Source organism: Mirounga leonina, unplaced genomic scaffold (genome assembly GCF_011800145.1).
Source record: "Mirounga leonina isolate KUSES-001 unplaced genomic scaffold, KU_Mleo_1.0 Mir_94, whole genome shotgun sequence".
NCBI classification, from domain to species: Eukaryota; Metazoa; Chordata; class Mammalia; order Carnivora; family Phocidae; genus Mirounga; species Mirounga leonina.
This window is the reverse complement of record NW_023270855.1, coordinates 58,263,114-58,279,620: the sequence shown is the minus strand read 5'-3', so window position 1 is coordinate 58,279,620 and position 16,507 is coordinate 58,263,114. Positions and strand designations below refer to the sequence as shown.

The 16,507-nt window shown below is 61.3% G+C and overlaps 1 protein-coding gene across 1 annotated transcript in view; it reads left to right on the top strand.

The window, feature by feature from the left end:
- Window positions 1-290: 290 nt before the first annotated feature.
- STK11 (serine/threonine kinase 11) overlaps window positions 291-16,507 on the top strand; it is a gene marked incomplete in the record, with an annotated part of 20,716 nt that continues 4,499 nt past the window's right edge. Inside the window, 8 exon segments of the mRNA XM_034998087.1 lie at window positions 291-1,055; window positions 10,320-10,403; window positions 11,627-11,716; window positions 12,584-12,716; window positions 12,797-12,933; window positions 13,960-14,087; window positions 16,007-16,064; window positions 16,334-16,507. Coding sequence (XP_034853978.1) covers window positions 766-1,055; window positions 10,320-10,403; window positions 11,627-11,716; window positions 12,584-12,716; window positions 12,797-12,933; window positions 13,960-14,087; window positions 16,007-16,064; window positions 16,334-16,507 — 1,094 coding nt within the window.

Sequence of the window (16,507 nt, the reverse complement as noted above, 5' to 3'; positions counted from 1 at the left end):
CGCTCCGGGGTCCCAGGCCGGTGTGGGGGCGCCCCGGCGGCGGCCGGCTCCGACGGAAGTTGCTCCCCGCGGCGGGAGGGCTCCGGGCAGCCCCCCGGCCCCCCGACGCGCGCCCGGGGCTGGCGGGGGCGGACGCCGGTGCCCCCCGCGCGGTCCGGATAGGCGCCTGCCGCTGCCTCGGGCCCCCAGGACGGCGGGCCCCGCCGGGAGCCGCCCCCAGCAGCGCGCCCGGCCCCCAGCGAGGCTCGGCTGCGCAGCCTGGGGCCCTGGGGCCGGCCGGCCGCCGCGGGGCCCTCTCGGGGCGCGCGCCGCGGCCCGCTGGTAATGCCCGTCCTGGAGGAGACTTGCTTTGGCCGCACCGCTGCTTGTCCGAGGGTCTGAAGTCCCTGGAGGATGACCTAGCACTTGGAAGCCCCACCGGCCTACTGCGGGCCCCCGTGGGTGCGCCGGCCCGACCCGCAGCTGCGAGGCGGGCGGGCACCCAGACTTGCGACCGTCCGCACCGGCGGGTGCCGGCGCTGTGGGCCAGGCGCGCCTCTTGAACTCACGACTAGTACAATCGTTTCTTTTCGAAGAAGGGTTTCCTCTTTTTTTTTCTTTCTTTTTCTTTTTTTTCTTTCTTTGCGTTTTTGTTGATTTTTGGTTTGGGTTTTTTTTTTTTTTTTTTTTGAGAAGGGAATTTCAGGGGGACAAAAGGAAGAACCGTGCGTACCCGGGGCGATAGGTAAGGGACCGCCGGCGAGAGTCGGAGGCGTTGGGTCCAGGATGGATGTGGCCGACCCGCAGCAGCTGGGCATGTTTACAGAGGGGGAGCTGATGTCCGTGGGGATGGACACGTTCATCCACCGCATCGACTCCACGGAAGTCATCTATCAGCCCCGGCGCAAGCGGGCCAAGCTCATCGGCAAGTACTTGATGGGAGACCTGCTGGGGGAGGGGTCCTACGGCAAGGTGAAGGAGGTGCTGGACTCAGAGACGCTGTGCAGGAGGGCTGTCAAAATCCTCAAGAAGAAGAAGTTGCGGAGGATCCCCAACGGGGAGGCGAACGTCAAGAAGTAAGTGTGGGCTCCCTGGGTCAGTGTGCGGCCAGCCAGCAAGGTCGGTCACCTGCCTGCCTGCCTTCCCTCCTGCCTTCTCCTTTTCCTTAAAATTTGGAAGTGACCAGCCAGCTCCCGTGTGGTGCTTGCCAGGGAAAGTGTTGTTGAACTGCTGAAGGACTCTGACGAAGTCATGCTGGCTTGTTGCAGCTGGGTGTCCCCTTTCTTCAGATGATGGTGTCACAGCCCTTTTTTGGGGGCAGGGATGCACCCATCCCCTTTCACCCTCCCAGCTGTCCGAAGAATTTAGGTGCCCAGTGGAACCAGCCAATGTTTATTTGGCCCTGGGAATTTGTGTTCCTGAACGGCCCTGGCTGCCACCAGCAGGTTTTCTGTGCAGAGTGCAGCTGTTACCAGGGCCCTGCGAAATGCGATTTGTTTACCCTGTTGGAGGGGAGCCCTGCGGTTGCCAAAAATAATTGTTTGCGCTGGCTTATCGGTCAGCAGGGGGTAACTTAGCCCTTTTTTGCTCACTCGGGATGTGACACTAGACACATCCGTGACTGCAGGCCCAGGTGACTCCCTGGGAGAGGAATCAGCTTGTGTCCTGGCTAACTTTATACCCAAACTTCTTCGGGCATGTGTCAGCGCCCAGGCATCACAGAGGTGTTGGAGGCCGCCTGCAGGAGTCTTCCCAACTCCCAAGGATGGTGGGACTCCTGTCTCCACCCCTCTTGTTGGGTTCAGGAGTGGGCACCCCTCCTTACGGCTGCCACCCACTGGGACCCCGCCCTGCCTGGGCCCATGCTCCTCCCAGCCTCCAGTTTCCAAGAAGGGGTTTATCTAACGGGCCAGGCGGCAGGACTGACTGACGACCTTGGACGTCCCAGCACGTCCCAGCATTGACCCTCCCTCCAGGCCCATCCTGGAAAGTGCTGCTCCCCTGTCCGCTTTCGCCTCCCCCCTTCCTGGCCTAGCCTGCACTCACGCATAAGCTGAGCTGTTTTCACTTGCTCTGTTCACTTGCTCTGGGCTGCCTTGGGTCTGGGCGTGGTGGAATTGTGGATGGAACAGAGAACCAAGACTGGGCTGGCTCTGGTGTTGGTGCCCCAGCTAGTCATAGCAGTTGGCTTCCAGTGTGGTCCAAAGGCAAGGTGGGCGGTATCTTGAGGCCTCTGTAGTCTTCGTGCCCCAGCCTGTGGACGTGGAGCAGGGATGGCCGGGTGCTCTAGGGCCCGTCTCTTATCTGTGAGGACTGGGCAGGGGCCCCTGTGTGCTGGGGGAGACTGAGGCAGGGGGCAACCCAGCACCCTCCTGAGGTCCACATGACCCCTCACCCCGAGTCCGAAATCCCGACTCAACTGCTGGCTTCTAAGTCCTGTTTTCTCATGAAGCAAGAAGCAGCTGGGGGTTATGTGGCCTCAGGCTGCTGGTCTGCCACCGCTGGAGGTTGGGGGGCAGTGAGCTCCTTCTTCCTGGCTTCCTGGATCCTGCCCCTGGAAACAGGCCTCTCCCGATCTCCGGGGTCCATCTTTGTCCTGCTGGCTCCTCTCAGGTCTCATCCCCTGATACGTCCGGACAGCAGGGTGCTGGTTTCTTCCTGCCTGGTTGAACTCTGCTCGTGGGAGGCAGTGCGGGTCCATGGAGGTGTTCTGGCTGGCCATGTTGCTCCGTGCTGCTCTGGCATCCCAGGCCCCAGCCTCCTGGGAGCAGCACCCCGAGGTTCCCAGAGTCCCCAGGTCTGTTCAAGGGCCCGCGCTGGGTTCCAGCACCAATTGATGTGTGGCTAGAGGCTCCTTCACATGATGTGTGGAAGAAGCTCCTTCTTCCTGGCTTCCTGCATCCTGCCCCTGGAAACAGGCCCCAGAAGTCTGCGGACCCCCGCTGCGATGGGCGGGTGTTGTTGGGGTGGGCAGGTGCCCGCCTCTGCCGAGGAGCAGGGCACATGCTGCGGAGGTGCTCATTCACGAGACGCAGTGTGCGTCTCACAAACGCACACACCCAAGGTCAAGTTAGAGGAAAGTTGCCGCCTCCCGGAGTTCCCTTGTGCTTCGAGGGAGGCACAGATGGCCAGAAGCTGACCGGAGGGTTGAGGAACACTGGCGTCCCAGTCTCCGCCTTCCTGGATGGTCAGTCCGGGCCCCAAGAGCTTGTGGAGACATCTGGGTGTGCAGTGTTGGGGCTGCAAGGAGCTCGGTCCTGCAGTGTCCATCCGAAGAACCTGAGGGGAAATTGAGGCCCGGGAGGCTGTGTTGGGGGTCCCCAGCTGGCTTGGCAATTAGCATTAGGTGTCACAGCTGCAGGGCACTGTGCCCATTTCATCAGCTCAGGGCCCGGCTCTCATAGGAAGGAAAGGGGTGTCCTTGCAAGCGGAGGTCCGGGCTCCCCGGCCAGCCTTGCCAGCCGGCTGCAGGGAAGAAAGGCTCCTTTGTCTTTGAGAGGCTTAATAAACTCCACTAGCTTTTCTCCAAGTGAAGTGTCCGGAACCTTCCAGACAAGCGTCAGGAGTCCCGACTTGGATCAGAAGCTTTTTTCTTAAAGAATGATGTCTGTGACCAAGGTTGGGAGGGGGCTCAGGACGTCCCCCCTTCATGTGGTTTCCTCCCAGGAACTGCCATGGGCCTGCACTTGCCCCCTCTGTCCTTCGCGATTCTTTAAATTAGTAGGTTCTTGTTGTAGAGCAAGAAAGTTTCGGAAAGCTTCAAGTAAAAAAAAGAATCATTCATGATCTCAGAACTGACCCATCCTGCCACATACCCTTCAAGTCTTTTGGGCTGTTTTTTTAATCTGTCCAAACACCTTTTATATGTCCTGTCGTTTTTATTATTGTAATTTTATTCTCCATCATTTTTGGAAAATCAGTGTACTTGTTTTTCTAACAGGCAGTAGAATCACCCGGACTGACCCCGTAAAAGTTGGGAAGACGGTGTGTGTGGAGTCTCCCTCCGGGGGCAGCGAGGGTGACCCCCTGCCATGCGTCCTGCCGGCAGGGTTTTGTGCAGGGAGAGCTCCCCAGGCGGCTCAGTTCAGAGGGCAGCTAGGGAATCGTTCGGCCGTACGGGCCACGCACTCTGAGCATCCACGCGGGAGCGGCGGGAAGCCAGCCGCCGGCAGCAGGTGCGCCCTCCACAACGCACAGACGGCGCAACTCCCTTTTCAGTCTCCTGCGTCACAGGACATTGTTCCCTGTGGGGTTTTCTTCCATCGATCGCTCGTTGCTCACCACCCTATGATCACTGTCACCGTCACTGTTGCCCCTCAGGCTGTGCTTCTTGGACCCCTGTCCTTGTGCCTGAGTCAGTCTGCTTTTCTAACGTCAGGCTTCCAGGTCGGGTCTCCACGGTGGTCTTGTTGGGGGTGGCCGGGCTCCATGGCCGGGTCTAACCTACCTTGTGCTGGTGGCTCTGTTTGCTGTGGTGGTGAATTACTCTGTGTCACGGTCCCATGATAAGCGCAAGGGTATTTGAAGGGCATGTCCCACAAGTGGAGATTTTGGGTCAGAGGGAGCATGTGTACATTTGATAAGCGACGTCCAGACTGCCGGTCCCCCCAGCCTCCCCGGCCAGTCTCGTCCAGCTGGCTTCTACGCCTGAGTGACCACCAGGAGCACCGGGTCCCCTGCAGACGGGCAGCAGCTCTGTAAGCAGGTGCCGGTTTCCAGGCTGGGGCCTCAGTGAGGCCGGGACCGCCTTGTGGTGATTGGCGGATAGTTGGATCTGGGTAATGAGTGGTTGGGATTTGAGTGTGTCCCGAATCAGAGCTCTGGACTTTGTCGACTCTTGTTCTTGGCCCAAGTGGCCTCTACGGTATCTGTCCCTCCCCCCGCCTCGTATTGGGAGGGGTTCCACTGTGCGCCCAGGCTGGCTGGCCGCCAGAGGTGGCAGCAGGAGGGTGAGGCAGCTCACCCGCAGTGAAGGTCCCTGGTGTCTGGTCTTTCCCTCTCGGGGGTGTGGGTGGGGTGCTGACTCTGAAATGTAGAGCTTGGGGCCACACTGGGCTCTAGGGGCCGTCGGGACGTGTGCCAGCCCTGGGAGTGTATGGAACGCTGCAGAAGCTGCCCTTTATCCTGGATCCACCATGTGGCCGAACTGTAGTTTATTCTTGGAACAGCTTTATCGATACGTAACTCACATACCAGACTTCATAGCGTCAAGGTGTATTTCACTGGCAGTAACCGGGTTGTGAAACTCAACACTGCCTAACTGCAGAACGTTTCAGCTCCCCAAAAAGAAACACCACCCCATCAGCGGTCACCCCCTATCCCCTCCAGCCCCCACCCCCACGAGCCCCCTTCCCGTCCGCGGATGAGCCTGTTCTGGACGTGTCACCCACGTGGACTCACACCCCGCGTGGCCTTCCGTGTCCGGGTCCCTCCCTGAGCATCCCCGCCCCCATCAACGGTCACTCCCCACCTTCTCCCCCGCCCCCGCCCCCCGAGCCCCCTTCCCGTCCGCAGATGAGCCCGTTCCGGACGTGTCACCCACGTGGACTCACACCCCGTGTGGCCTTCCGTGTCTGGTTCCCTCCCTGAGCGTCGTGGGCTCGGGGTCCGTCCCCGGGGCAGCGCGGCCACGGGACGCTCCTGTGTGTGGGTGGACACGTTCTGTTTGTCCGTTTACCCACTGATGGGTCTTTGGGTTGTATCCACTTTTATGAGTCATGCTGCTGGAGACGTGTGGACAAGTATTTGTGTTGAGCTGCACTTTTAGCAATTTCTCGTTTGAGTCTCCTTCCTGGACCTCTGAGGGCCTCGGGTCATATGTTTAGAAGCATCAGCAGAGGGGCTAGGGTGAGAGGGATCGTGCTCAGTGTCCCTCCTCCAGGGCTGCCATTGCCCCTGGCCCGCCCCTTGGGCACCCAGCGGACCCTTCTTTGTCTGCAGGGTCCTGACCTGTGGGGAGTTCCCTGGGCGGCTCAGTCTCACTCCGGCATGCGTGGAGCTGGTGCTTCTCAGGGCTGTGGCCGTGGGCCTGTCCCTGTGTGTTTTGTTTTGGGCTGACCTGACCGTGGAGGCAGCTTTGCATTTCTCTGTAAGCTTGAATGGCTTTATGACCCCCATTCAGTTTTTCTTGTGGTTAATCAACAAGTGAACTAATAAGCAGTCCACTTGGTTAGGCAACAACCCTGGGCAGGTCCCAGGCAGCCGGGGGGGGGGGGGCTGTTAGTGACCGCAGAGCGGAGCCCCTGTGCGGGAGGCGGGCCGGAAGGCACCATTTCCTCTGCCTTCACTTCCTGCATCCTGGCTGAGCTCCTCGCTTTTCCTTTCTCGTTAAACATTGTTTTTTCTTGTTTTGGGACCCAAGATATAACTTGTAGGAGACATTGAAAACACAGAGGTGGTAGAAACCCTTTAGTACGCCCGGAGGTCACTGGGCAAGTGGCTGGGTGCACCCTCCTCCCGCGTTCTCTCTGGTGAAGTTCAGTGCGCATGGCTCCCACTGTCCCTTCTGTCAGAGCCTGGCGTTGTGTCCGTTCTCTTCTGGTGTGGAGAAGGTGGCTTACGCGCTTACCCACGACGCTGTGATCACAGTTACCCGAGCAAACAGATGAGCAGTCCAGCACACCCGTGGTGGGTCAGCCTGGTTCTGTTAGAGTGGGGCCTTTTTTTTGAAGAACATGCTTTACGGGCAATGGAGTAGGAGTGTTGAGCTGTTCCGTTGCAGAGGAAGGGGTGCTGCCCTCTGCCTTGGTTTGGAGTTCCCGACATGAACTTGTCACGGAGGATGAACGTTTATTTGGTGGTGGATTCATCCTGACGGCAGTGGGCGCAGGGGGAGACAGGAGAAGAGAATGCAGAGCAGTGGGGTCCCTGCCCCCAGAGCTGCTGTGCAGTTTTGTTGGCTGGCTGTGTTGGGAATTTGGAAGTGTGGTCGCCGGCACGGGTCACCAGAGGCTCGTGGAGCTCAGCTGTAAACTCTCCAGTCCCGCTTCCTCGGCACCTGCCTCCACAGGTGGCTGCCATTCAGCTGGATAGAGGAAAGGCCTCCTTGTCCCAACACGTGTGTTTTGTTTTTATCCTTGTAATTTTTATTTTATTTAGTTTTTTAAGTAGGCTGCACGCCCAGTGGGGGGCCTGAACTCACCTCCCTGAGGTCAAGAGCCCCGCGCTCTACCGACTGAGCTGGCTGGGCGCCCCGTCAACACATGGTTTTACTTATGTTGCACCTCAAGTGATCCCTTTGGATGAAGAAGAAAAGCACCCTGAGGTCGGGAGGTTGGTGTGGACGGCCCAAGGAAGCCTCTGGCTCCCTGGGCTGCCGTCAGCTGACCTGAGCTGTCCCAGCGTGTCAGGGAGCCTCATTCCGACGCTGGGTGGACAGTTCCCAGTCCTGTGTGCTGTCCCAGGAAGCTAGAGCTCAGAGGAGCTGGGTGCTGTCTCTGAGGCTGGCCCTGCAGGGCTTGCTAATCTAGCTCGCGGCCTGTGTGGATGGCCTTCTCCTCTGGGGCTTTCTCACTCCCGTGCCTTTGCTGAGTCCGCCCTGGCTGCAGACCCGTGACAGGCGCCCACGCAGCTGCCTCCCCGGCCTGGCTGCTGACCAGGTGGCTCAGTGGGTGTCGGCCTGACTGGTGGACAGCAGGTGCTGGACGGTGGTCTCCGAGAGGCGCTGCTCTGCACTCCCACCGGGCAGCACATGGTGGTGATGCCCACGGGCGCTGGCTGGGGGCTGACTGGGGGCCAGGCCGTGGAGACGGGTGTTGCTGCCACCACCATCTGTCAGGTGGAAATGGGGTGTAACGGGCCATTGCACGGAGAGTCTCTGGGTCATAGGTGAGCTCTGGGCACTGGGCGCAGGGCGGGAGAGTCAGGGCAATGGGATGGTTTGGGTGGGGGAGGGGTGGAGGAAGGAGCGAGGGAGGAAGGCGGGGCCTGGGTTCCAGGGACGACTTGCACTGGTCCAGAGGCTCCAGGATCTGCTCCAACCCATCAGGGACCTTCTTGATCCTACGCAGAACTCTCACCCGACACTGTCCCGCCCCCAGAGGACACTGGGCTATATGTCTGGAGATGTCTGTGGTCATCGGACTGGGGTTACTCCTGCCACCGCGGGGGTGAGGGCCAGGGATGCTGCTGCCCCCCCACCACAGTGCCCAGGAGGCTCCCACAGAGAGTCACCTGCCCAGAATGTCAGCAGGGCCAAGGGGGACAAACTCTGCATTAATTGTTTGGAAAATATAATGGTCTGACCCCTGCTCACGCTGGACAGCAGGGTAACTGTCAGAGGGGACAAACCAGGCGTCAGAGGGGACAAACCAGGGCGACCCCAGGGTCTGTGAGTCACCCCCACTCGGTGTGTGTAGTGAAGTGTGTGCAGCATCCGGGAGCTCAGGAGTCAGATGGTTAGGGCACCATCTGAGCAACAGGGAAAACCAGAGTAGAAGTCTTGTCGCACCCGGAGCCCTCTGGTAGGGGTGGGAACGGGTTTCTGTTGGTGAGTTTCTGGGAAAGTGGCCGCGAGGCTGTCTTTGTTCTGCAAGTTGATGGCCTCCCGGGCTGTGGGTCTGGGGCCCTGGCAGCTGTATGGCCATAGTTGCTGGGGGGTGCAGGCTTCACGGCCCTACAGAGGGCCTGCGCCCAGGAGGGTGAGTGGTGTCGGGCCCAGGATTCATGCACTGGGAGGGGGTGGCTGTCAGGAAGGGCCTCCTGGAAGAGGCAGCCTTCCCCCAGAGCCTGGACAGCGGGACGGATGTGACCTCAGTCTCAGGAGGACAGGGCCTCCCCTGCCCAGCTGTTCTTAGGTCCCATGCTTGGGCTTCCTGGTGAGGACTTCTTAAAAAACTTTGTTGACACATTATTCATAATCATACAATTTGGTGGCTTTAGTGTATTCCTAGGGATCCCCTTTGTCTTATTCCAGAACATTCCATCTCCCCAAAAGCAACCCCACCCCCATTAGCTGTCACCTCCCCCGCTCTCCCCAGCCCCTGGCCCCCGTGAGCCCCCTTCCCGTCCGTGGATGAGCCTGTTCTGGGCGTGTCACCCACGTGGACTCACACCCCGTGTGGCCTTCCGTGTCTGGCTCCCTGCCTGAGCGTCGTGGGCTCGGGGTCCGTCCCCGGGGCCGCGCGTGTGGGCGCCTCACTCCTGTTTGCAGCTGCGGGACGCTCCCATGTGTGGGGGACACGATGTGTTTGCCCGTCCGCCTGCCCATGGACACTGGGGCTGTTCCCCTTCGGGGCTTCTGTGGATCATGCTGCCGTGAACATGCTCATGCGTCTTTCTGTGTGGACGTGCTCCAGTTGTCACGGGCGCCTACCTGCTGTGGAGTTGCTGCTTCTGCTGGTAACTCGACCAAACCCTCCCCCAACACCTGCTAGCTGTGTGGGCCTCTCTGCTGCTCAGACCCTGGACAGGTGAAGCATCAGATGGCCATCTGCGGAGCAGGCGGCGCTGGGCGTGGGCCCGTGGGCGAGGTTGGTGCCAGGTGGGCGGCTGCCGTGGCAGCCATTCTGGTGGGGCTGGTGGGGCTGCTTTCTCGCCGTACCTGGGCTGCAGCAGCTGAGGTCTCCAGGGCTCTCGTGGGAAGGGCTCTCCATCCTTCCTGCAGGGCTATGGGGTACCAGGGAGAAGGAGAGGAAGGGAGTCCTCGTGGAGACATGGGTCCAGCTGTGGTGTGTTGCCTGGGGCTTTGTTCCTACAGAGAGGCACAGCAGGGATGCCGGGGTGGCCTGGCCTTCCTGGGTAACTGAGCCCCAGCTCCTGCACGTAGTAGGTGCTCATTCCACACTTGACCTGCTGTCCTTATGCCACATCGCTGTGGTCTTTTATAAAGAAAAACTGTTCCATTAAAATGTTTATTTTTTTTTAAGATTATGTATTTATTTATTTGACAGAGAGACACAGTGAGAGAGGGAACAAGCAGGGGGAGTGGGAGAGCGAGAAGCAGGCTTCCCGCCGAGCAGGGAGCCCTGACATGGGGCTCGATCCCAGGACCCCGGGATCATGACCTGAGCCGAAGGCTGACGCTTCACCAACTGAGCCACCCCCCGTTAAAATGTTTAAAAAGCATCCTGATTGCATTGTCCCTGTCGAAGTCCCCCAGACTCAGGGGGAGACCCTGTTGCTGTCACTGGATGGAGCTGCTCGCTTGGAAGGGGCAGCAGAGAAACCTCTCCTGGTTCTCCCGGTGCCCGCCCGCCTCAGAGCCTGATGTGTCCTCTGCACGGCACCCAGAGGGCGAGCTCTCCCTTCTTACCAAGCAGAGCGAGCAGGGTTTCTGAACAAACATGGCACCAGCCATTCTCACTGGCGGGTCGGCTGACGCCTCTGTTTTCTGTCTTTAGGGAAATCCAACTTCTGAGGAGACTACGGCACAAAAACGTCATCCAGCTGGTGGATGTGTTATACAATGAAGAGAAGCAGAAAATATATCCTTGTGGCAGCTGATCTGCCAGAGCGCCAGGTCAGGGCCACGCTGGAGGGGAGTAGGGGGTAGGGCTCAGGGTGCTGTCTCCTGACCCTCCACGCGCCCCTCTGTGACTCTGGCTGGTAGACTAGCCGGCCCAGGAGCTCCTGAGGCAGCGCCAGCCCCAGTCTGTGGTTGGCCTTCTGCACCTGGTACCGTCGGGTCACCTGCCGGGTCCCCATGGTGTCTCAGACTTCCTTCACTCGTGTGGATGCTGGGCTCCTCCCTTTACCCTGTGCCCCAGAGTGGGAGTGCTGGGTCTGGGTGACCCTGGGTCTGGGGGGCCTCGTGGCGAGGGCTCTCCTTGCCTCTGGCATTCAGGCCTCCGTCTTGCCCTTCAGGGCCGCTCTGTTTGGGGTAGGACGTGGGGTGGGGAGTGTATCATTCTGCAGGAATGCTTCCCTGGGAGTGTCCTTGGGCTTTTGCCCTTTACTCCCTGGGGATGGGCTCCACCTCCTCAGGGTGGTGTGGCTCTGGCCAGCTCCAGGTCTAGGGAGCAGGCGTATGGGGGCCCTAGGTCTAGCCGGGGGGCTGCCGCCTTCCCACGAAGTGCTGGGCATGGGGTGATGGGGTTTCCAGCACGTGGCTCCTCTCCAGCTTGCTCTCGTGGCCACCTCCGCTGGAGACACAGTGGGGGCTTTGTCCTTCTCCCCTGCTGGCCTGAGATACTCAGCCACTTCCAGTGTGGCCCAGCCGCCCCTAGGCCTTCACCCCCTGGCTCCGAGGCCCCATCCTCTTCCCGCTCGGAGCCCCTCGTCCTCCTGTGTTTCCCATCAGTCTGCATGCCCTCGTCTCACCTGCCCCTCCCTCCTGTCCTGCAAGCTTTGTCTCCTCACCTCCTCTGGGGCTGGGGGTGGGGCTGGAGCTCCTCAGGGTGTTGAATGCCTGGGGAGGGCTTCTTGTGGGTCTGGGGCACTGAGCCCAGACGAGGCGGCCACAGATCTCTAAGAATTGACTCTGGGAGGGTCAGTGGAGGGGCAGAGATGCCCTGCAGGCCCTGTAATCCTTCTGGTCTGTCTTGTTGTCTTTGGGTGCTCCTGCTTATCTTTGTTAATACAGTCATCAGATGCAGTAGGGGTCCTCTCCCCCAGGCCCTCCCCACCAGCATCTGCCATCTGTTCCCTGGGGTTAGGCCCTGCCTGGGGCGGGGGTCTCTGCCAATCCATGGTTTCCTTAGCACCGCACGTATATGGTGATGGAGTACTGCGTGTGTGGGATGCAGGAGATGCTGGACAGCGTGCCGGAGAAGCGCTTCCCCGTGTGCCAGGCCCATGGGTAAGTGCCTGCTACCGGGGCCCCATGGCCACCCCTCCCTCCTGCGGGGTTGCCCACCAGCCCATGAGCTTCAAGGATCCAGCCCCATGTTCAAATGAGGTTCTTTTCTTTCTCCTCTTTTTTTTCCCCGAGAGTGAGAGTGGGGTGGGGGGGGACAGAGAGAGAGAGAGAGAATCTCAAGCAGACTCCCTGCTGAGTGCGGCACCCAGCGTGGGGCTTCATTTCACGACCCTGGGAACACTACTTGAGCCGAAACCAAGAGCCAGACAGTTAACCGACTGCACCACCCAGGTGCCCCTCGAACAGGTTTTCTGATCACCAGTGAAATGAAAGCTCCGGTGGGTTTTAAGCCTCAGCTTTGGGGGCTCAGTCTGCAGCACGCTCAGCCCAGCTGCTGCAGCCCCTTCGCATACCTCCCTGCCCCGCGTGCCCCCTGCCTCAGGCTGTGAGACCTCTTGGTCCCTGAGGAGTCCCTGAGAAGTCCCTGGGCTGCCACAGGCCAGCTGGCCCTCCTGGGGGTGGGGGGTGGTCAAGCGTCCCCGGCCCTGGGGGGCACTACCAGGGAGGAGACCTGGTCACGTCGAAGCCAGGCCCATTGGAGGACCCAGCACAGCCGTTGGGCTCGTGGGGAGCGTGACGAAGGGCGGCCTGGGTGGGGGCAGCCGCTGGGGGCCAGGGAGCCCTCCTCTGCCTCCCCAGGTGGCTCAGGTTGGAGCGGTCCATGGGCCTCGCGGGGCAGGAATCGCTTGCACGGATCCCGTCTTTGGTTCTGCCGGGCTGACCCCAGGTGGCTGCTGTGCTAAGGGGGCCCCGGCGGGCGAGACGGCACCCTCAGCGGGGCAGGTTACGGAGGTCCCGCCCCCGCAGGTACTTCCGCCAGCTGGTAGACGGCCTGGAGTACCTGCACAGCCAGGGCATCGTGCACAAGGACATCAAGCCGGGCAACCTGCTGCTCACCACCGGTGGTACGCTCAAGATCTCCGACCTGGGTGTGGCTGAGGTAGGTGCCCGCCATTCAGCACGGGGGGTGGGCGCGGCCCCGCAGGGCTGCTCCCTGAGGGCCGCTTGCTGCTGCTGCAGGCCCTGCACCCCTTTGCCGAGGACGACACGTGCCGGACGAGCCAGGGCTCCCCAGCATTCCAGCCTCCTGAGATTGCCAATGGCTTGGACACCTTCTCTGGCTTTAAGGTGGACATCTGGTCAGCTGGGGTCACTCTGTAAGTGCCCAGGGGCTTTGGTCCCCCTGCTCTGCCCCCCTCCCCCAGGGGCCCCTCCTTTGCCCACCGAGGACTCAGGCACCCGCTTTGGGCCCCAGGCTTCTAGAACCTGCCCCTCTTAGTGGGCCCCCAGACACCATTCTGGGGTATGCCGGGGTGGCCAGAGTGTCAGACAGACGGTGGAGCCAAGATTCGGAGCCCCCTGTGGGTGGGAGCACATGGGACTGCTCCCCACCTTGTGGGGTTCTCAGGGTCAGAGACCTGGTGTGGGGGCATGCACACAGACTGGCCGTCCTCCTTGGGCCGCCCCCGCCTTCTGCTTGGTTGCTGAGGGCTCGTCCTGGTCTTCCCACTGGTTTACATGGCAGGTTGGAGTGTTGCTCAGCCGTTAGGTGCCCCCCACACGGATTCTGCTTTCCCATCCAGCAGGGCACAGTCCTGAGCACTCGTGCGTGAGCCATGCTGAGTGGGCTGCGGTGTTCTGTGGGACCCTCTTCCCTCCCGAGGTGGGGTGTGAGCCGCAGAGATGCACAGGCCTAGCCCAAGCACTGACCAGCGCCGTCCAGAACCTTCCGTCCTGGCCCTGCCTGCAGGGCAGCTGCTGGCTGGCGTCGGTGGTCCCTTTTATTTTTATTTGGTTGATTGGTTGGTTGTAGGCTCCACACTGGGTATTGTGGAGCCCGGTGCAGGGCTTGAACTCAGCGACCCTGAGATCAAGACCTGAGGATGAGATCAGTTGTCGGACGCTTAACCGACTGAGCCACCCAGGTGCCCCTATTTTATTTTATTGAGAGAGAATTCACATACCGCAAGATGCACCCTTTTAAGACCTACAATGCAGTGGGTTTTGGTATTTTCAGAGTGGTGCATCCCCCACCACCATCTATTCCAGAGCACTCCTGTCGCCCGGTATGAGGCCCCACAGGTGAGGGTGGTTTAGGGCTCCTGTGCCAGGCTGGTTCCAGGCTGGGGCTGCAGCAGAAGCCCCAACTGACGGGGCCTCTCTCCTTCCCTCCGGGGGCGAAGCTATAACATCACGACAGGCCTGTACCCGTTTGAGGGGGACAACATCTACAAGTTGTTTGAGAACATCGGGAAGGGAGACTACACGATCCCGGGTGACTGCGGCCCCCCGCTCTCGGACTTGCTGAGAGGTGAGGCCCTCGGGACGGCACCTGGGGCTGGACGTGTCGGGCATGGGCTGCCAGGGGGTGATGGGGGTCCTAGGGGTGTTGTACCCACCACGGGCCTCTGGAGAGCTGGGCCTCCTCTCTGCAGCCCCCCGCCCTGCCCCACCCCGCTCAGGAATGGGCGTGGTTAGTGGAAAGCGGCTGTGGCTGGGGCCAGCATCCGCGGCCCTACTGTCTGCTTTGGGCCTTTGCTCCGCCCTTTGCAACCCGGCCCCCCCCCCAGAGGGAAGTAGCCTGGGCGCCCCAGCCTGGGCCGGGTGCTGGCTCCCGGCTCCCAGGCCCTTGGGTCTCTTCCTGCTGCATGTTGCAGGCTGAACAGCAGGTGGCGCTGTGTAGCCGCAGCTGCCGGCCCGTCCCGGGTGGGCCCACCAGATGTGGCCTGGTGGGGGCAGCCACAGCTGACATCCTGGCGTTTGGCGGGAGCCTATTCTGATGACAGAGCAGGTGCAGAGCATCGCCCCACACGTCCCTGGTACTTGGGAGTCCTCGCGGAGGTGGTGCCTCGGCTTCTGCTCTGGGGTGGAACGGACTGCACCCGGGCCCTTTCTAGGCTGCACGTGACTTACGGTGGAGGCAGAGATTCCCGCGATCCCAAGAGGGCTTATTTTCTAACAGCAGGGTCGGGCTGGTTTTTAAGTTTTGGTGAGAGTGAAGTAGAGCTCAAGATGGCTTGCTGGTCTGCAGCAGCTGGACTCCATCCCTGGGCACAGGCCCGCATTGGCAGCACCCCATCCCCTCCCCGGGACCCTCAAAGATGGCTGTGTGGGTGCAGTCCTGCCTCACTCGCGCTGCGGGCTGTGGCCAGCCCTCCCGCTGCTCCGACCTGGCCTTCAAGTTCTTGGAAGTTCTCAGGCACTCCCTGGGAGGGTTGTGATGTCAGCTGGCCCTGTCCTCGAGTGTGCCCAGAACCGCCCCGCCGCCCCCCGAGGGCCGTTCCACCGGGGTTCACTGCAGAGACGGCTACAAGGGCAGATGGGGCTCGCTCTCCTGACAGGCGCCGGCTGGCTGGTGTGTCCTCTAAATGAGGCTTTGTTCGCTCAGTCCATTACTGCTCTTCCTCTTCTCAGTGCTCGAAACGGCCCCTGTCGGGCTGATGACCTAGATAGCAGAAGGCGTCAGGGTCCCTGTCCCCAGATCCAGGCAGGGCAGCCCTGTCCCTCACCTCCTCCACAGCATTTGCCCTAAGGCCGAGGTGGCCAGGCAGGGCTCATGGTCTGTACACCCCCTCACCCAAGCCTGCCTCGGGGCCTTTGCGCTGGGGGTGCGTGCTCTGGAGGCTCTTCCCGTAGCCAGGACTGGTGGGGTGGCTCCCTGTGTCCCCTAGAACACCGTCCTGGCCCCAAGGCCTGGTGGCCGTCCTCCCTGCCTGCACCCTGAGGCAGAAGCTGTGGGCTCGGGGGCGGGATCTGCCCCTGGGGCCGGGCCCTCGCATGAACAAGGCAGAGAGCAGGCCCACTGCTCCATCGTCCTCCAGCATGTGGACAGGCTGTGCGTCACTGGGCTGGGACTGTCCTTCCCAGCAGCTCTGGCGTCAGCGTGAAATGCATTTGCTGCCCTTTGGCTGTCTGCCCAACCATGCCCACTGCCCGTGGCTTTGCTCCTTGCTGCCGCGCAGCCTCCTGGGGCCGCAGGGCCTCGTCTCCACACAGTTAGGGCTCTGCGTCTTTGCCCCACGCCCGGGTCCGCCCTGTTGGTGGAGGCCGGGCTCGTGGGGGACCGCAGTGTGGGGGGTGGAATGCCTGGAGCACTCTGAGCTGAGGCTCCACTCCCCCATGCCAGTGCGGCCTCCTCCTGGGGGCGTCCTCTATGCACAGGCTGACTCGGGGCAGGGCTGGGCCACGTGCTGAGCGCTGACTCCCCACGGCCTGCTGGTCTTCCGTCAGGGATGCTGGAATATGAGCCAGCCAGGAGGTTCTCCATACAGCAGATCAGACAACACAGGTGAGTGTGCGTGTGGGGCCCAGCTGCGGGGGGTCGGGGTCCTCGTGGTGGGAGTAAATGGGGAGGTTCTGGGGGTGCAGGGGTGCATGATGGGGTTGGGTGGGGGTGGGATGTGGGGGTCTGGGGTGCCAGGGGCCTTTCTGGCCCTCCCTCTCCTGCCTGCCCTCCGCCTCCCCGTACAGATTTTATTAGGGGTGGGCCCTGAGGTCGAGACCTGTGTAGGGAACTGGGCGAGCCTCCAGGCCGTCCTGACTGGCTGACTTCCACAGCTGGTTCCGGAAGAAGCACCCGCCAGCTGAGGAGCTGGTGCCCATCCCGCCGAGCACGGACTGCAAAGACCGCTGGCGTGGCATGACGGTGGTGCCCTACCTGGAGGACCTGCACGGCTGTGCTGATGACAACGGGGACGAGGACCTGTTCGATATCGAGGATGACATCATCTA